This window comes from Lepisosteus platostomus, chromosome 26 (genome assembly GCF_059453375.1).
Source record: "Lepisosteus platostomus isolate fLepPlt1 chromosome 26, fLepPlt1.hap1, whole genome shotgun sequence".
In the NCBI taxonomy this organism is placed as follows: Eukaryota; Metazoa; Chordata; class Actinopteri; order Semionotiformes; family Lepisosteidae; genus Lepisosteus; species Lepisosteus platostomus.
In genome coordinates, this window is record NC_142636.1 from 4,209,544 (window position 1) to 4,230,457 (window position 20,914).

The 20,914-nt window shown below is 37.3% G+C and overlaps 1 protein-coding gene across 3 annotated transcripts; it reads left to right on the forward strand.

Annotated features, from left to right (window-relative positions):
* Nucleotides 1-1,569: 1,569 nt before the first annotated feature.
* Nucleotides 1,570-20,512, forward strand: LOC148639737 (membrane-spanning 4-domains subfamily A member 4A-like). Of its 3 annotated transcripts, XM_088620562.1 has the most exons (9): nt 1,598-1,739; nt 2,262-2,344; nt 4,272-4,331; nt 5,898-6,090; nt 15,154-15,264; nt 17,226-17,282; nt 17,423-17,584; nt 18,951-19,070; nt 19,387-20,512. In XM_088620562.1, exons 4-9 carry the CDS (start codon nt 5,902-5,904, stop codon nt 19,516-19,518), a joined length of 771 nt encoding a protein of 256 aa, XP_088476688.1. In that variant the 5' UTR covers nt 1,598-1,739; nt 2,262-2,344; nt 4,272-4,331; nt 5,898-5,901; the 3' UTR covers nt 19,519-20,512. The 3 variants fall into 3 exon arrangements, with proteins under 3 accessions (XP_088476686.1, XP_088476687.1, XP_088476688.1); XM_088620561.1 differs by lacking the exon at nt 2,262-2,344 and having other exon boundaries at nt 1,587-1,739; XM_088620560.1 differs by lacking the exons at nt 2,262-2,344; nt 4,272-4,331 and having other exon boundaries at nt 1,570-1,739.
* Nucleotides 20,513-20,914: the final 402 nt, after the last annotated feature.

The window sequence follows — 20,914 nt, forward strand, 5'->3', positions numbered from 1 at the left end:
ACCGACTTGAAGCTGGAGGAGATGCAAGTCAGTGCCTCCATGATCTCATGGATCACTGACTATCTGACAGACAGACCACAGTCTGTGAGACTTCAGAACTGTGTGTCTGAACACAGGTACTCCTCAGGGGACAGTTCTTTCTCCATTTCTCTTCACCCTGTATACTTCGGACATTAAATACAACTCAAAGTCCTACCACCTGCAGAAGCTCTCAGACGACTCTGCAATTGTGGGATGTATCAAGGGTGGGCAGGAGGAAGAGTACAGAGGACTGGTCAGCAGCTTTGTGGAGTTGTGTGGGGAGAACCACCTGCAATTGAATGTAGCAAAGACAAAGGAACTGGTGATAGATTTCAGGAGGAAAAGGATCCAACCTACTCCTGTCTACATCCATGGGAGTGGTGTGGGGATAGTGGACTCATATAAGTACCTGGGAGTGCACATTGACGATAGACTGGAATAGGCCATCTACAAGAAGGGTCAGAGCCGACTTTACTTCTTGAGGAGGCTCAGGTCCTTCAATGTGTGTAGTAAGATGCTACATATGTTCTATCAGTCGGTTGTGGCGAGCGCCATTTTCTACGTGGTGGTATGCTGGGGCTCTGGGATTAGAGCAGTGGATTCTAACAGGCTGAACAAGCTCATCAGAAGAGCAAACTCTGTCACTGGGTCTGATCTGGACCCCCTGGAGGTAGTGGCTGAGAGGAGAATGGTGTCCAAACTAGAGGTCATCATGGAAAATGTCTCACATCCCCTCTATGACATGCTTGTGAAAATGAAGAGCACGTTCAGCAATAGGCTGATCGAACCATGGTGCGACAGGGACCTACTGTACCTACCTATCTGTAAGTAAATAGAAGGATTTTGAAGTCAGGAAGCCAATGAAGAGAGCTAAGTATGGGGGTTATATGGTTGTACTTTCTGCTCCTAGTAACAATTCTAGCTGCTGCATTCTGAATTTGCTGTAAGGTGTTGAAAGATTGGTCGGTTCTCCCAGATAGAAGGGCATTAATACTAACCTGCTGTTTGTATTAATTTCTCTGTGTCTAGAGTGGACAGAAACTGCCTTAGTTTAGCAATATTTCTTAACTGTAAGAAGCATGTTTTCGATACTGTTTTAATATGATAGTTAAATGAGAGCATATTTAAAAAATGGTACAGTAAAATTCCCTGAAGTTCAGGATTTTGATAGTCTGCTACATTGTCTCTCACACCTCTGTGTCAGAATTGTGAGACATTTTTATAATTAGGGGGGAGGGCAATAGTAATAAGCACAAAGTGCAATCACCATTTCCCAGTGCAAGTTCGGGTTATTGTGAGTTTTTAAAATTTGTTTGCGATTTTCTGAAATATATTCTATACAAAAATACAATTTGGACAGTCACTATTTGTTTGGATATTCCCTTTCACTGAGGATGTCTACTCTACAGTATTCCATCCGGATTAGTACTGACCGAAGAGAGCCATGTACAGGCGAAAGGCGACATAACATCCTGCAGCAGCATTTAAGGTGGAACGAAAAACGCGAATAAGAAGCCAGCTTCAGCCTTGTGTCCATTCCCCTAGTTCGGGAAAAGCAGTATTTGGAGGCGTTTCGCATGACGTCATGCAACGAACAACAGACTCGCCTAAATCGAGTCTCTGAGAGAAACGGATCCGTTTTCGACCAAAACTTCAATTTCAGGCTGCCGCAGCAGTGAAGAGTGGATTGGGAAAACCAGAAATTCTGACTAATATTGGTAAGCAGCCTATTGTTTCTGTCTACGGATTAGATTGATTGTTTCCATCTAATTACACTACAGTAAGCGGTGAGAACGTTTAAAATACTGTACATGAAAATAAGTGTACTGAGTTTAGTACGTAAACAATCAGGTTTCTGGCGTCCTCGATGTTTTTGTTTCTTGTGGGATTAAATAACCTGCAGTAGACGATTTAACTAGCGATAGATCTGTTTCCTTTTGCTAGGGCAGACGGTTGTCGTATACGCAAAGTTAATCAAAATAAAAACAATGGCGAAATACACTGCATTTTGAATATCCGTATTGAAATAATTGTATTGGGTAGAAAGAAAGATTATTGATCGGACGGGCTTGTACCTTAAAGCAGGATGTAGGGGAGTATTAGTTTTCAGTTTTTGTTACTGCACCAATCTCTGTTTAAACACGGGTTTTGTTCATACTGTACCTACTGTATCTCTCTCCCTGCTGTTCCTGGCTGCTGTCCCTGGCTGTTCCTGTGATCCTCCTGCGTGTCCGGCCCAGTTGCGATAAGTCCGTTTATTGACATCACTACATAAAGCCATAAAAACAGTGCCGAGAAAAAAAAAAGTTTGTGAAGTTTGTTGGTCCGTGTTCTCGTATATTTTAGACCTATAAAGTAATTCAAAATCTTTATAAAAAGTCTTAATAAAAGATGAGGATTAAACTGATCAATCTTGTTTACCTGTCCACATACAGTAAATATGTACTGTATACGACTGACCCGTGTGAACAAGTATGTGAACACATAGTGTAACTTGTGGCACCTCTTTAAGTAGCAATGACTAGACATTAGACATTTACTGTAACTCTTTATCAGTCTTTTACATAGACTTTTATTTATTTTGTCCCACTCTTCCTTCTGGAATTGCTTCAAGTTAGTGCCATTTGATGGTTTTGTTTATGAAGAGCTCACTTCACTGCCTGCCGTGAGATTTTACAGGGATCAATGACTGGACTTTGGTTCTTCCAAAATGTAAAATATCTCCTTCTCCAGACATTCTCTTGTAGATGTGCTTGTATGTTGAATGATTGTTGTCCTGCTACGTGAATCATGCTAACATCAGCTTCAGATGAAGTATAGATGGCCTGACATTGTATTTCAGAATTTTCTAATACTTGTGCCGATTTGGTTGCAAAATGTCTGGGTCTTGAGGCAGCAAGGCCACCCCAAACTCTTAATACTTACACCTCCATGCTCGGCAGTTGTGATGAGGTTGGAATGCAGTTTTTTTTTATTTTTGTCTCACAAAACATTTTCGTTGTAGCCAAAAAGTTCAGCTTTTGACTTCTATATCTTATACAGGAAGATCAGAATTCAGAAGATTTCGTGCAGAATTTGGGAAGATCTGTCTTTTTACATATTAAAAAGAGTACACTTATTTTCAAAAGTCAATTGAAGTAATATTGCACAGCTCCCCGTGAAGAAAACAATTTTGGTATTATTTCCTCTTCTTTTGAACTGCCCTGTTGTACGGTATGGTCAAATGAGCACACTCATAAGTGGTTCCTCTATGTTGACTGCAAAGTATTGTCGAATTATTTGCTCAGAACTTGCATGTGATTGGCATGCTCAGAATAATGCCCGCTTTATGGATTTTACAGCTGGAGAAGAGGCAGAGGTCTGTCTTAAAAACCTGGTAAATGATTGTTAGGTTAAGAATGACAAAAGTTGATTTCTTAACTTAATGCAGCAGCCAAAGAGGTCAATATTCAGGGATGCATAGACTCAAAAAGTACAAGAAACTAGCAAACTGATTTTTATTAATGCATGGAATATGAAGAAGACCTGCATTCTGTGATCTAAGCGGGCGACTTGGATTGTATACATTAATAAGTTCCATTAGATAGACAGGTGCCGGACCTCTGAGAGCCTTATAAGTAAGTAGAAGGATTTTGAAGTCTGCCCTGTACCTGACAGGAAGCCAATGAAGAGAGCTAAGTATGTGGGTTATATGGTCGTACGTTCTGCTCCAAGTAACGATTCTAGCTGCTGCATTCTGAATTCGCTGTAAGGTGTTGAAAGAGTGGTGAGTGCTCCCTGATAGTAGGAGATTGCAGTAGTCTAACCTGCTGTATACAAGAGCCATAGTAATAAGCAGAAAGTGCAATCACCGTTTCCCAGTGCAAGTTTGGGTTATTGTGAGTTTTTAAAATTTGTTTGCGATTTTCTGAAATATATTCTATACAAAAATACAATTTGGACAGTCACTATTTGTTTGGATATTCCCTTTCACTGAGGATGTCTACTCTACAGTATTCCATCCGGATTCGTACTGACCGAAGAGAGCCATGTACAGGCGAAAGGCGACATAACATGCTGCAGCAGCATTTAAGGTGGAATGAAAAACGCGAATAAGAAGCCAGCTTCAGCCTCGTGTCCAGTCCCCTAGTTTGGAAAAAGTAGAATTTGGATGCGTTTCGCATGACGTCAAGCAACGAACAACAGACTCGCCTAAATTGAGTCTATTTGAGAGTAGCGGATCCGTTTTTGACCCAAAACTTCAATTTCAGGATGCCGCAGCAGTGAGTGGATTGGGAAAATCGCTTTTTCAGAAATTCTGACTAATATTGGTAAGCATATATATATGCAAAATATCTGCATTATTTTTTTAGTGCTAACACTTGTGTTTTTAGTGGTAACCCGATCACATCAGAATGGAACAGATGAATATGATAGAGAAGTCATTTGAGATTTAACTTTCCGAGTGTTTTTATCCCTGTTTTAAATACACTTTGTTCTTGGTGATAACATCAGAGTTTTGTGTTTGATAAAGAATGACAGCCAATCCTTAGAGGTGCCCTAACAATTATCTGGGTTCAATGGTGCTTTGTGGTCCCCAACACCAATCCACTTCTCTCAGTACAGTCAGTTGATGTGGATTTCACCTCTGAACAAAGAACATAGTATTGATTGTAAAGGCTTATTCTGTGTGAATTTAATGTGGAATGTTTCAGTTTCCTCATACCTACCCTAGACAGATTTGATTGGTTATTTAAAATATTCTCCATCGGCAGCCCTGTAGTGGTCTTTTGTCACATTCAGAGAGAGCAGTGATGTGCTTTTAATCATGCCTTGTAGCCTGTATTTTTGTGTAGGATCTAGCTTGTCATGATCTTAACTGGATTAACTCATTTTTTGATATTGGATGGATTAACTGGTTCGCATAAAGAGCTACTGAGCACTCTGTCACAAAATGTTAATCCTAATCAGTCCATTTCCTTATTAGTGTTATTTCTTGCCCTTTTTGTTTGCTTTGTTACCTACTATCATGTGATATCGCTGTTTAGTCAAACATGAATTGGGTGGGGTATTACACTGCACTGCTTCCAGAGGATCCTGTTAATTTTCTGAGTGTTGTTTTATCCCTGTTTTGTTGAATGTATACTCTCTGGGCTAACACTTTAAGGTATATTTGCACCAATTTTACTCTTAACTCTTAGATCATAAACTGTTGGTATTATAAAGTGCTGTAAGCTTTTTTTTTGTAAGCCACTCCGGTGTAGCTTTGGTCTTGTGTTTTGTGTCATTGTCCTACAGAATGTTGAAATTTCATCCCAGATCTAGGTCTGAAACAGGTTTCACCATAGGTCTGGCCTGTACATATCAGTTCAGTGTTCCATCAAAGTTCCCAGGCTTCCAGTCACTGCTGATGAAGTCGTAATACATTACTATAATACTAATACCGTGCTACTTCACTGTTTACATCACCCCAGACTGGGCATTTACTCCTCATAATTATTCTGTTCTCAATCCCAACATATGCATTATCTTGAAAAAGATGGTTCTGTTTTTTTCCTCATTTACATAGTTGGTCTGATTATTTAATTCACTGCATAATTGTAATACTTCTAACAGGTTTCCATGATGTTCTATACTGTATCTTCGGTTTTGAGCCATCAGCTGTAAAATACCTTATGAGAAATCCTATATGTGCCTGACTAAAAAAGTATTGGAATAATTGATCAATTGACTTCTGAGGTTTGAACAAAGACCAAAACACTAAGCTCTCTAGGAACTATGACTAATGAGTTTTATATGAAAAAAACTCAAACTTTGATGGTCTCAAAATTCCTAATATCCTTGTGTGATGGTCATGTTTTGTTGTTTTTTCTTGTTTTCCTGTACATCACCAATAGCCAGATGTCTGCCTCCATCACAACATCCAGCGGGCTTGTAATTGTCACCCAGGTCTTGCCGCAGGGCGGTGACCTTGGCATCCCTCAACCTGCTGATCCTCGGAACCAAGCAGTTACATCATATTCTGAACGCCAAAGTCAGACAGCCAAAATGTTGAAGAAGTTGCTTAAAGGAGGACCCAAGGCTCTGGGGGTGAGTTATAAGCATGACATGTGGCATGCAATTTTGACAATAACTCATCTTTCAGCTTGCTTCACATTACTGAAATGCTGCTGGTTTTATCCTTGTTTTTTTTTTCTGGACAGGGCTCATGCCTTGTACTTTAGTTTTGGGTAACATAAGATTGTCATGCAATCAGACTACTGATGTCTGCTGAATCCCCTCTCCAATGACTATATTGTTTGGTACCCTTTGTATAGTATTAGCAAACTAAGGTGGTCTTTAAGTTTTTGCTGAGCATACCCAATGTCTTATTTGATGAGCCATAAGCTTTCTAGCAACTCTTGTTTTTATCTCTACTGCAGGTTGTACGTCTTTCTACAACTGTGACTACAACATACTTCATGTCAGGGCCGCGCAGAGCAGGGTGGCTACAGTGACTCAACCCCTTTGCCCTCATTGGCCCAAGTGCCCTTTTTTGCATGTAGAAAAATAGTCCAACTAATTTCATTTTTTTTTTTCGCCACTTCACGATTCTGCTCTGTATTTAGTACGGATCTCCCGTTAGGAAAAGAAAATGTTGAACCTTACTGATCTCATCAGAGCACAAGTGCCCGCCTCCTGTTCATTGGAAAAAAACAGCGATAAGCAACGTAGGCTAATACACCTGTGGAGGTCGTGTTAAACATTTTTGAATGGTGAGAAGACACAGATTTTTCAGAAGGACTGTACAAAAGTAACACACGAAGGGTGTCGTATTGAGCACTTTGTGATTAAGAAAGACTATTTTCATTCACCTATTCTAAATATGAAACCAACAAACTCGCCACCTTATTGTCTGCATGGCTACTTACAGATGCAGCCATTCAAAATGGGTGAGGTATTTCGCGGCATACCCCGGTGGGCGTGTCACAGTATCACGCGGTATCACGCGTGTCACGTGTGTCACGAGACTAACTATCCGGCGTCGCCTTGTAAAACCGCCAGGGGAGCTTAACCTCTCATGTACAGCATTTGAGCCTTTAATTTTGAACTGTGTATTACAGCATGTTAATCATCAGTCATTAAAATGTTGGTATATATTATGAAAGCAAGATTGCTCAGTTGGAAAGAAGTACACAACCTACCTTTATCAGAAATATTTATGCATCAAAGCCTTTACTGAAGATATTACTAATAGTATTAATAATGGATGACTTTGGACAAGCTGTATACTCAAAGTATAATTTCTTTAGCACATTTGTACAAGCACTTGGAATCTGTCCAAGCCATACTTTGTCAGGCATTTTGTTTTACTTCAACGGGGCATAAAAACCTTCTTGCTTTTAACAGGGCGTTTCATAATTTCTAGCTACGAAAATGATTTAAAATGCGACACCTATCATTCAACTAGAGCTTAAAATATCACAAGGAAAAATACACACCGGTATTCCATTTCTCCCTAAACATTGTAAGCTTCGAAGTCTTTAACTAACGTGATACCGGAGTCAACAAGCATACTTTTAGAATTTGATTAAAAGGGAATATAATATGGAATCGCGTATCTAAAGAATTTAATAACGGTATGATTATATCCGTGTACTGCGGCAGGACTGTGTACGGCTGTTTCGCCTACCTGATCATGCGAGCTGTCTTGTAGCCTACTGGTCTAGGTGCGTGACTACCAACTGGCAGGTTGTGTGTTCGAATCCAGCTGGTGCTGGACTTTTATTTTAACAAACATTTCTTCGAAAAAATAGGTAAGCGATATTATGGACAATCAATTGACTTTTATATTTCAAAATATCGCAACATGATCGATATTTGCGATATTTTGAATATATCTTCCCTTCTGACAGCGGTTCCTGCTTCTATTGTGTGTGTGTGTGCAACAGTAAATTTTTATAGAGAAATGGAGGCTGGACAGTATGCGTTACAATATAAACATTTATATTGATTTAAATCGTGTTCTGATTTAAATCGCAAACGCGTGTTTAATTATGTGTTTTTTAATCATGATCAGGCTAATGCATTTCTACATTTTCTGTATGAACCAGCTTAGAGGTTCATACAGAAAGACAGCTTGTGTTTAAATTGAGTGTAAGGTAATTTATGCTTCTAAAGTCATGGTCAGTATTGTTGTACTGTGCTGTACTGTGTCACATTATTTTATAGCGTTTTTATTGCGTTATTAAATCCGGTGGCGCTGTGTTAGTTTCCTGACTCACATTATTTAAACTGCGACACTGATCATTCATCTCTAAATAAACTTTATTTTATATAGCGTTTTAAGCGAATAGGTAATTAGATTGCTCATAAACCTAATCACTTTTTCTACATAAACACAGCGTGATTGCTCTCTGAAAATGCTTTTCCTTTATTTTTAAAGTAGGCTCAGATTTCAACTATAGATCGTATTATTATAAACTTTCTTGGAAAATTGTATTTTATGTAAACCATGTTTGCTATTAATTCATTTAGGGCTAAAATACGTTCATTGTCTTCTAATCGAGTCGAGTTGACATTGGAAGCCTGCCACACCCGGACCGTTAAACCAACGCATTAGCACGTCAAAGCCCATTGAGCCAGTTTTGGCTTTAGTATCCCCCCCTTCTCCCCTCAATTCAATTCAATTCAAGGTGTTTTATTTGCATGACAGATGGGTACAAGCAGTGTTGGGTACTGTATGTATATTGTAACGCTTACGGCAGACAGGCACTGTGTAGGAGCCGACGCACCAGAGCAGCGCCTGCAATTTTTATATTTATAACTTAGTTTTTAAAATTAGTCAAGCAATACGAAGCATCTCCTTTTACTTAGTGCCTGAGCATACTGCAACGCGTGTGAAGCCCATAAACGATATTAATTTTGGAACTTAAACATACAGTATATGGCTGGTCTCGGTACTAACGCGATACCGGAGTCAACAAGCATACTTTTAGAATTTGATTAAAAGGGAATATAATATGGAATCGCGTATCTCCAGAATTTAAAGACCAGACAATCGCAAACTCGTTTTCAATAAAATTATTTTATTCATTCAGCAGTTTGTGAGAGGGTCATCCAGCAGGGAGAGACACACACACCGGTTTTCATTGACAACATTGTTTTTTTTTCAATTCCTCTTGTCTAACAGGAATGTTTTGTTTGTGGACAGACTGTTAGACAAGAGGAAAAGACCGCCTCCTCCTACGAAGCATTTCGTTGATCCGATCACGAATTCTTTTCCAGTCGTACGCAGCAAGGGTTGAGAATCTCCGATTCACCATCGTACTAATGGTTTCCCGGAGATTGGGTTAAAAAAAAACAAAAAACATACTAACAACTGTGCCATCCTACTCCTTAGTTAATACATTTTATTATTCATAAACAGTTAACATTGTTAGCAAAATATTTTGAATTATATTTAACCCTATTTTTTCTTTAGTTTTGTATTTAACTTATTATATGATAGTCAGACTTAATGTATATTTGAACAATGAAAATATATTTTTACAAGATTTTACATTAAGCACTTAAAATTAATATGGTTAATAATAGTAAACTGTAACATGCTGTAACAAGATCGGTTACAAGAAGAAAATGCTTTCAGAGAAAATGTTTCAACTAAACCTGTTCCCACACACCCCGCCCCCACTACCATTAGAATATACACAAACATTTTAGCGTTTCATTCTGAGCAGAAGACCCTCACACCTGAAGAGTGCTGGCTGTGACGAATTAAACCGGTTTTACAGGTTTCAATCACAGACCATTTGACATGGGACTCAGTAAACTACAGTAACACCGTATTTGATAACGCTTTAAAAACGCTATAAAATAATGTGACTTGGCACAGAACAAGTTTACAACACAGTACAAAGATAAATGCTGACCATGACTTTAGAAGCATAAATTGCCTTACACTCAATTTAAACACAAGCTGTCTTTAGCCCTCTAAGCTGGTTCATACAGAAATGTAGAGATCTAGGCTCAGAACACACAGCTTCATTAGCGAATACATATGCAGGACAACTAGAGAAGACGTTTTACAGAGGATGGATTTTTAGAAACATCCCATCAGACATCCCATCATATTCACAACGTGAAATCTAGAAAATAATATTACGTAACCAAAATCCGCAATATGGAAACAGAACCTGTGTAATTGTTGATAGATGATGTACTCGTAACATTTTTTCAAGACGAACTACAACATTTAAAAAATGACTTGTATGTACTTGATATCTCTAATCAATCCACGGGTCCCAGCACAAAACGAAAGTAAAACGCATACCGTTTCGCGCTTCTTATTGCTCAAAAGTAATTTGACCGAATGAAATGCATAATATAAACCTAGAAACATATACGTGAGCAGTACTTAAGCACTGTAGTATCGGTGTTAAGACATACCTCTCAAATACTGTAAATCAAGTTAAAAATATCTCAAGACCGATTCTGGTCGTAATGAAACCATGCAAGGGAGTTTTTATGTCCGTTGCAGTTCTTTTGCAACATGAATATAATTATATCGTTATTAATTTCTTGAGATACGCGATTCCATATTATATTCCCTTTTAATCAAATTCTAAAAGTATGCTTGTTGACTCCGGTATCACGTTAAAGACTTCGAAGCTTACAATGTTTAGGGAGAAATGGAATACCGGTGTGTATTTTTTTCTTTAAAGTACCGAGACCAGCCATATACTGTATGTTTATGTAAAGATTTCCCTTCAGTGGTAAAATTAGATATGAATATTCAATACTTAAACGGGCACAGTTAAGACATTAAATATACATATACATATTGTATACAGTACAGTTTGCATACAGTAATATGTTTATGTTACGCGATTAAAAAATAAATAAAACTGGAAGGTCCAGCACCACCATTATGTTTATATGGTTGTTTTTGTTGGTTGGTTGTTATTATGGTTATTAATAATACGATCTATAGTTGAAATCTGAGCCTAAATAAAAAGAAAAAGCAAGTGATTAGGTTTATGAGCAATCTAATTACTTATTCGTTTAAAACGCTATATAAAATAAAGTTTATTATTAATTTGCTGGACAGAGCGGTGAACATTATTATGCATAAGACAAAGATAACGATCCTGATCAGTTTAGAAATCTGTGTACGCTGTAAGGTTTTTACTTCTTAAACTTTTAAAATACACGTTTTGAATAGAAAGAAATCCTCTTCCTGGTAGTGTGTATAGCACGCCAGCACGTCTTTTTTCTCCAATCAGAGGGGTGTCAGATAGTGTCAGCCAATCACCATTCTGCGTTGGGTAGCAACGGGTGACTGTTCTCAGGCGGAAGATGTAAACAGCTTAATGTTCGTGTTAAATAAATTTTTTTTAATTCAATTAAACGGGCACAGTTAAGACATCAAATATACATATACATACTGTATACAGTACAGTTTGCATACGGTAATATGTTTATGTTACGCGATTAAAAAATAAATAAAAATGAAAAGTCCAACACCAGCTGGATTCGAACACCCAACCAGCCAGTTGGTAGTCACGCACCTAGACCAGTAGGCTACAAGACAGCTCGCATGATCAGGTAGGCGAAACAGCCTTACACAGTCCTGCCGCAGTACACGGATATAATCATACCGTTATTAAATTCTTTAGATACGCGATTCCATATTATATTCCCTTTTAATCAAATTCTAAAAGTATGCTTGTTGACTCCGGTATCACGTTAGTTAAAGACTTCGAAGCTTACAATGTTTAGGGAGAAATGGAATACTGGTGTGTATTTTTTTCTTTAAAGTACCAAGACCAGCCATATACTGTATGTTTACGTTCCAAAATTAATATCGTTTATGGCCTTCACACGCGTTACAGTATGCTCCTATTCTTTTTATGCTCAGCTACTAAGATTTCCCTTCAGTGGTAAAATTCAATATCTACAACGGGCACAGTAAAGGCGTTTACAGTAAGTCTTTCTACGACAGACCAACGGACCACGAGTGCCCCTGTCGGTCAACCAATCACGCACCGCGGTATCGCGTGTCATCTTACCTGCGGTATCTGTACTGCGGTGTCTGTACCGCGCACTTTGAATGGCTGCATCTGTAGCTAGGTAGATTTGAGATTTCCTTAAGAAAATTTAGTTAACTGAGTAGAAAAGCCAGTCTTTTTATATTTGATATAAACAGCTAACATGCATATTCTTTGTTGTGTATATACAGTGGATAAAAAAGTCTACACACCTTTACTGAAATTGCAGGTTTTTGTGATGTAAAGCCAGACATCAAGATGAATCATGTCAGACATTTTTCCATCTTTAATGTGACCTTGCAACCAACAAAATTCAAACAAAAACAAATAGATAATTATTAGGAAAAATAATTGAAATTAAAAAACCTACAACACCTTGGTTACATAAGTGTGCACCCCCCCCCCCCCCTCCAACTAATACTTTGTGGAAGCACCTGTTGCATTTATTACAGCAGTAAGTCTTTGTGAATAAGTCTCTATCAACTTTGCAGATGATAATTTCTAGTGGCTTGCTGAATATTTATCCCACAATAGAAACTTTTTGGGATAAAAACAATTTTGATTTGATGTCCTATCATGTAAACTCTTGCTCTTAAGTTTGAAAGAGATTGCATTTGGTATTGCATGTAATTAGATGGTAATTATTTTATTTGCTCTGTCCTCTTGTTAAGATGTGTTTTATCATGAAAATAAAGTATATGCTCATTAGAGGGGGAGTAAGACCTTGTCTGTTAATCAAATATAATCAGCAATTATGGACAACCATTTTTTTGCCGAGGTTGTGAATATTATAATACCTCTCGTCACGTCACGTCACGTCATGTCAAACCTTCCTGTAAAATTAAGAAATACAGAAATACAAGCGGACACTGATTTGTGTCTAGGATACTCTAACATAACGGATCCTACCCCGGAAAGTGCCCCTTCTCCCCTTTTCAGCCAATGGCCACCAAAAGGTCTCTGCACGTCTCTGCTTCACAGGCATTCTAGCATGTTTGTGGAATCTAAGTCATGCTTTCCTAGTCACGGTCATTTAAACCGTTTTGTAATGGTTTTGCAAGAACATTTTGCTTTGTATTGTATGTGCCTTACAAAAGTTGAATCTCCCTCTGCCGTATTAAATGTATCATGGTTTTTTTTATTATTATACAATGTAATGATGTAATTGTAATTATACAAGAGAAGTTATCTGTGTGATGGGGTTCAGACCTCTTATCAGAGTGTGAAATGTAAACAACCGGGCCAATACTGTAGGAGTGTTTCATATACCACAATAAAAAATACGCCTTTATTTATTTATAATTAATCATTTAATTAGTAACTTATTAAGTAATATGTACTTGTGCACTTTGGCTGCCCTCAAATCATCCAGGTGGGGGCTGCACATTGGTGGTGGTGGAGGGAAGTTACCTGTAAAGAGCTTTGAGTGGATTATTATTATGGTTTGCTAGAAAAGCATTAAAATTGTTGGGGCTTAGGTTTTGTGCTTCAGAAGGTCTAAAAAAACAATTAAGTCCAAATTTAGAAAGCAGTAAAAATACAAGGTACTTGAATGACAAGATAAATTAGAAATCAAGTGAAATCAAAGTGGTGTGAATTTTGGTTTTGGTTTATTTCTTTCAGGTTCTAGAGCAGTACAGGAGATGTAGGATGCGTTTACAATACAAAGTTACTCCTGCTGATTGAGAGAGTCAGTTTTTAATGAATAGTTTTTTGTTTATCCAGTTTCCAATTCCTTTTGATCTATCTTGCATAAGAAAGTGACACAAAATATGATTTGGGAGTAAAGATGGAAGTTAATGTCTTCATAATGCATGCAGCTTTTTATTTGCTCCCACCCAAAAAACAAATGTATTAGAATGCCTTGAAATTAAAGCAAAGCTGGATTCTAATGTTGTAATTTGATTCTAAAGAAAAAACAAGATCTGTGATTTCATGTGCTGAAAATAACTTAAAGCTTCTGATCCATGACTGACACCTTTTTTTCTTTTTTAAAGTGGTCATTGTTATGACACTCACAGTGTTTTTGTAGTCCAGATGTACAACAGAATTCACTTGTAAAAAAAACATCTCTTTATAAATGGCAGACATTTTATGAACAGTGCCTTTAAGGGCAAGCCATCCAGTTGAAATACAGTGCATCACTTCTCACAAAAAATGTTGGGTTTTTACCTTTATGATGTGACATACCTGGGAGACATGTGCCATGGCAGTGATCATTTAATAGGCAAGTCTAGGTAAAACACACAATGCTATGTTTATTTACAGTGAAATACAAAAGAAAAATAATCTACCAAACTAACAAAAGTCAAAACTCCTCCTTGTGCTCAAAAAGTAGACTTCTTCTGTTCCTTCATTATGCCTACTGGCATACCGGTACAAAAACTAAGCTTCTTTTAGAAAGACCCTTCTTAAAACTCTTCTCCAAAAATAGTCTCTGTCTAAAAACTTTAAATTATTCATCTACAAACCCAGCCGATAACAACTCACAAGTCCTGAGATTTAAGCTCCACAGTTGTGTGCCTGGTCGCCTCCTTTTCCTTCTGGTTCAGACACATACAGTAGCAAAGGATCTGCTCTCTTCAAAGACAGCAATAATGACTGATCTAAAAGCCTCAGCTTCCTCTTTTTGAAAATGTTACCTGACCAATTGTCTTCTTCCAGCTGGTTAGGTTACTAAGCATTCTGAACTGCCCTCTTACAATGGTCACAAATATAGGATGGAGTGCTGCATTTAAATGACCTTATATAGATGCTATTCTAGACCTGTGTCCACCAATATTATTTGTGGGTCAGTAGGTAGCATTCTCTTGTTGGGGCATAAAAATTAATGCACTATTATTTCAGTAATAACCTGTGGTGTTCGTAGTACTGATCAAGCCAGGGCCAAACATCCAAAATGTCCAAAAATAGTTTTCTACTTTGGAATTTTCTTCTAACTACTGGTAAGAGGTTTGTAGCTATAAATTGTCCCAATAAGGCAAACACTGATGACCAAATGGAAAACTTTAAACAGAAAAGTTTAAACAAAAAAAAAAAGATACCAAACAGGGATACATTGCATTTCTTTCATATAGTTGTAATGTTGGTACATGATATTGCTGTTTGTCATACTGTCTTACAGACTGTCCAGATTTTGATTGGGGTTCTGAACCTCATGATGGGACTGTTACTTGTTTTCACAAAGCCTACCATGGTGACCTTCTTTGGTGTTCCCTTTTGGACTGGAGCTATGGTAAGTTAAAGGATGCAGGTTTTAGAAAGACTAATATTTTTTTGAATTTGTGACCTACACTGAAAAATTGAAATTGATCCTAAAATGAGAGTGATCTGTTGCACGTCTGTTGCCAACTGGTGTTTGGTAATCCTAAGACTTTTTTGTGTTTGATGTTTGGCATATTTCTTGATAGTCTAGCACTATCAATTATTAAACCTTCATTTTTACTCATCAATGATGTCTGTTAAAAGTGAAAAGAGGGGTTCAGTGGCATAGCATAAAATCTGTCTGTACTAATGTTTGTGTGGATTTTTTATTGAAATAATACAAAAACAGTATAGATTGCTATGTCTTTTGAAGTAAGATGTGAAGACGGGGTTAATTTTAAGTCCTTTCTGTATGAAGATTAGACTTCTAAGGCTGGAGTTTATGGCAGGAAGGGGGTTAACTGATAAGGATTCCAGATGCAAGCTAGGGAATCCCCTGGAGACTAATCCCTGACCATTTGGCCAAAAAGCTGTAAACTGGTCAAACACGTGATCTCCCCCCTTTACCATAATAACGAATGACGAATCAGAGCAGCAAGGAAGGACTATATAAACCTAAAGTTTGTACTGGCACTTTGAACAATACTTCGGTTTTGTTGTTTCTTGTGGGAAACAAGACTTCGGCTTTATTGTTACTTGCATGCAATACACTCATCTGTTTAACTTCATCTCGGGATCCAGAACCTTATTCTTTCTGTTACAACACTTTAAAACTAAAATTAAACATTGATTGTATAGATTCACTAATAAGGTTATTTACAACAAAGCACTTAGTTAACACCTGAATTATGCTTTCTCCTCAGTTTAATCATATGGAAATGTTATTACAAAATTTAGAAAGATCTTTAGAAAATCAATGAAAAGCAGGAATTAAATGAGAAAACATATGTACTGTACAGTACAGGAAGAAGCAGTTAACACTTGTTAAGTTATTAGTGACGCAGTTCAGTTTTCCCGAATACCAGTTTGCCTCTGAAGGAAAACCATGTTTAAATAATGGTCAGATCCTCACACTGTCCTGACATATCTGCAATGCTTTCCCTATTCCTGCTTAAGCATGTCTGCAATGGGAAAATAACAAAGGAATATAAATGACCTTGAAGTTTTTTACATGATTGTGATCGTGTAGCACTTATATACATTAAGCTTTTCTGCAGTGTGCATTTTCATTTAGTAGGAAAGTTATAAGTAAGGCTCTAAGAACTAGGATGTATGCTGACATATACTGTATAGTTATGCAGAGATTACATTATGCACTTGTTGGGTCTGTAAAACAGCAGATAGAAGATTCTTTTCAGTCTGCAACAGAGCAGATAAAGGGTCTTTTCATGAGTGCACTGGACGAAAATACAAAATCCTGAAAATTATTAACAAAGTTAATATAGCAGGCTGCTGGTTTCAATAATAAGGCACACATCTGAGTGCCAGATTATTAAGAGATATTCCCAGTCTTAGATGCACCAGGAGTTCTTCTTTAACAGTGTTAATTTCTTCTATGAAAATTATGATGAAAGTGCTTTTCAGTGACCTGTTTTTAATTTTAGTCAATTATGGTGAAACACTCACAAACATAATCCACAATCACAATGACGAAGAACACATAATATAGAATTAATACATAAAATACATATGAAGTATTTAGTTGAGGTGGGTAGCTGCGTCAGCATGCGTAAGCAGCAAAGGAACTGAAGATTCTTCACACCTGAAGAAGGCTCCACGGCCAAAACATTGTGTTTTCTTTCTTTTCTTTTCAGCATGGAATAAACTATACAGTTTGTGCTCAAATATATTTGCAACAGTGAAAGGTCAAAACAGGAAAATAAAACTTGAGAAGCTGTAAATGTACAAAGAGAGGTAGTCTTGCCACCTCTGAATGATGTGAATACTCCATTCATGTAGTATCATTAATAATTCTTTTTTTTTCTTCTGCAGTACATAATATCAGGGTCGCTATCTGTGGCTTCTCACAAAGGAGCTAACATTCACATGGTAAGTTCAGAGCAATCTATGCAACCACAGATTATAGGTGCATTATCCAGAGTCTTTAATGAGGATGGTATTGTAACATTTTACACATTTATATTCTTCTTCCTTTGTTGTTAATAATTCACTTTCTTCTTATTTTTCAGATTAAGGGGACTATAGCAATGAACATTTTCAGCTGTATAATGGCTTGTGTTGCGATTGTCTTCCTCTGTATTGACCTAAGCATGAGACACTCTAACTGCTGGCCATGGTCTTCCTTTACTTATGAGTACAGGGATTGCCAATTAATAACATTCCAGCTCAATGTAAGTAATGTATTTTAATAACAATTGTACTTAATGCTGTGTTGTTAGTACTTGAGTATCCTTAGGAATGAAACTGCTTTAAATAGTAAAGCACCAGTAATTTTAACCCTTCCTCTCTAAACAGATTCTCAAGTAAGTTGCAGAAGCAGATGTATTTTGCTCTTTCAGTATAAGGTGATGAATGAAATAAGTAAAAAATAATCAATCATCTGTAGATGATTAACGCACCTGAGGGAATAAAGTATTTGATCATACATTCTTTTTTATAAGCTTTTTTCACTTCTCTTTTGTTTCATATGGTAACCAAGTTTCTGTGTAAATTTCTATATTGAAAGTTGAACAAAAAGTACACTTAATTATTCCTTACAGTGCTCAGTGTGAAGACACAGTCTGATTTAGGCAGTGACTTTGAAAAAGCTACGGAGCTCAATGGCTGAGGTTGAGAAAATGTCAGTGCGTCAAAGCTGGCATTTATGGCAGAGTGGTGAGAAGGAAGACATTATCATGACAACTCAGATCCTACACTGGGTTTGCAACAGCATTTAAGGGATATTGCAAGCATGTAGTAAAATAGTTTGTAGTCAAAAAAGAGAAAATTGGAACATTTTGAACTACAGATGTAGCCATTTAAAATGTGTGAGGTGTCGCATACAAGTGGCATAGAAGTTTTGATATGCATTCTGAATGGCTGCATCTGTAAATGCAAAAGGGTTATGTTTGTCCCATACCCAACACGGCACATCACTAAGTTAATGGCGACCCTATTTGTCGGTCAGGGTGTTTCCAAGGATTTCCAACCACAAAATTATTCTGAAAGAATGTTTGCAAGAAAAGCATTGCAAATTAAACTGCTGAAAGCAGTGAAAATATTAATTTTGATTGTTTCTTTGCAGTCTTAGCCCAATTTATTTGTACTTTTTCACAGCATTAAAATTGAAGGATCAAACAGCAACATCTCTATGAGCACATGACCACAGATCAGTTATCTGTTTCCCCTCCCCTTGTGCTCTTTGCATGTGGGACAGGCTCTGGGCTGCCACAGTCCTTACCAGAAATATGAAGCTTTCTGGTAATGTATGGATAGTTCTACTAAGTAATTCTACTAATTGTAGAATTGATACCTTTCACATATATGTAATTAATACTTTATTCCTTCATCTCAAGCCCTAAATCAAAGAAACGTATGACTCGGGAAAATATTTATGACCTGTGTTTCTGGGCTTGAAAATACCCCACTGATGTAGTATGGTATTCTGTGTGTTCTGTGCTTGTAGTGTTCTGATGCCTAGGAGTACTACAGTAAACACGTTGCTTAATGGTTGTAGTCCTCCATTGTGTGATTCTTTGTCTTGTGCATTTCTGACAGGCTGCACTGGATGGAATCAGGGGGATCCTACTGATTTACTCTGTTGTGGAGCTCTGTGTGGCACTGTCCATCTGTGTCTTTGGATGCAAGGCGGTTCACTCCAATTCAGGCGATCAAATGGTATAAATCTTGCAAATCAGTGGATTAATTTAAGTTCTTAAACATGAACAACACTTTATGCAGCAGACTGTAACATTATAACAGGGCTTCCCAAATGGGTGGCTAGTTGCATAAAATGTCTTAATTTTCTGTTAAAATTTGGCCTGAAGTGTCCCTTTAGTTCAAAGGTTGTGTGTTAAACTACTGTTGTAATAACTTCAGTTCAGGCACTGAATTGGTTCCTTATTACATGTGTTCAGCTGAGAGAATAAAAAGGACGATTTCTGTTTCTCAGACATATTTTTTGTTCATATTTTCACCTGTTGTTGTCTTGTAGTCTGTGGTCCTTGTCCAGAATACTGGTGACCTGATGACTGACCCAGAGCTGGCTCGCAGTCCCAGCGAGAGTGACGTACCCCTGCTGGACAGTGAAGAACAGCCACACACGTCACCGTCCTGTTCTGCATAACTGAAAAAAAAAACAGTTTGGGTTCAAGGCTTACCGAAGGAATAAGATAACAGCTGGATTCTGTAACTACATCACATCTTGCACTTTTAGCTTAGGTAATAATCTCTATCAGTCAATCAGCATTATTCACATACTGTATTTACATTACTGTGGACATTTGTTCTTCAAAATATAAACATAAAATCTTATAAAAAAGTGATCCAAAACTCTACCACACTTTGATAAAGCTGCTATTTTAAACATTTTAAATAGCTATCAACACCCACATTCTTGCAGTTCTAAAGTGCTTTTAGGCATCCAAGATGCTGTGGATGCTGAAGAACCTTTTAATACTTATTTGATCCAGATTCCACCCACTTCATAGTTATTTAAGTAAGAGAATCAAGTTTAAAACAGCAGCACACCTGTGCATTTATAGCAATGTAATGAGGGAATGACTTGAGACCATAAGTAATAGAGCATGAATGTGTGCAGAAATCCATTAAACTTCTGCTTATGCGGAAAGTTTAAGTCTCGAAGCAAATGTAAATTAGCAGAGGCACTTTAAAAGTTTTTTAAGGGGAGTAAGAGCATGTTGAAGGCTGAAAAATATCTTCATCCAAATTAAATGCTGCCATTCAACCCGTTGAAGAAAAAAAAATATAAAAACAGCATAGTGGCAACATGTTGGGAAGCACTTTCTCAATGTATGTTAAAGTCTTTGCTTGGATAATTTTTCCAGTCTTTGACTTTCATCTTATAGATTAAAAGAATTAATAGCAGTCACTTGGAAAAAGCACAGTAAGGAGGCTGATCCAAGAGCATTAAAGACAAATACAATAGATATAATATTATCCACCATGTTAACACCTTGTAAATGCACCTTATTTGTATTTGTATTTGAAACAGCCTACTTTCATCAAATTATCTGAAATTGTTCAATTGTGTTGTGTTCTTAGTGCAGTGAAAACATCTTACTTGGTATTTTCTAAAATAAACCTGTTAATATGGAAAATGCGTCTTTTGTATCAGTTTATGAGTCGAAAGTTGATATCTGCCATAGTAGTAATGCCTATTTGTTTTTCTTATTTGCTTGTTAATCCAATACATTAAACTCCACCCCACCTGTAATTGCCAATTGCACACATCTCACTTGAGGCATTACTATTCACCAGTGATCACATACACTGTCGCCTTTGAGTTTACTGGTGGAGTTTTTATGCATTTTTAAAATCAAATGCTACTAAATACAGTATATATATACTTAATAAAGACTGATTTTCCACCACATTTTTGTTGGACTTACTGTCATGAACCACACATAAGTACTTTGCCAAAGGGGCAATTTGTTTTACCATCACCCTTCACCCCTAGAGTGATTCCCCCCCAGAAGTTAAAACATGAAAAAATACACCTG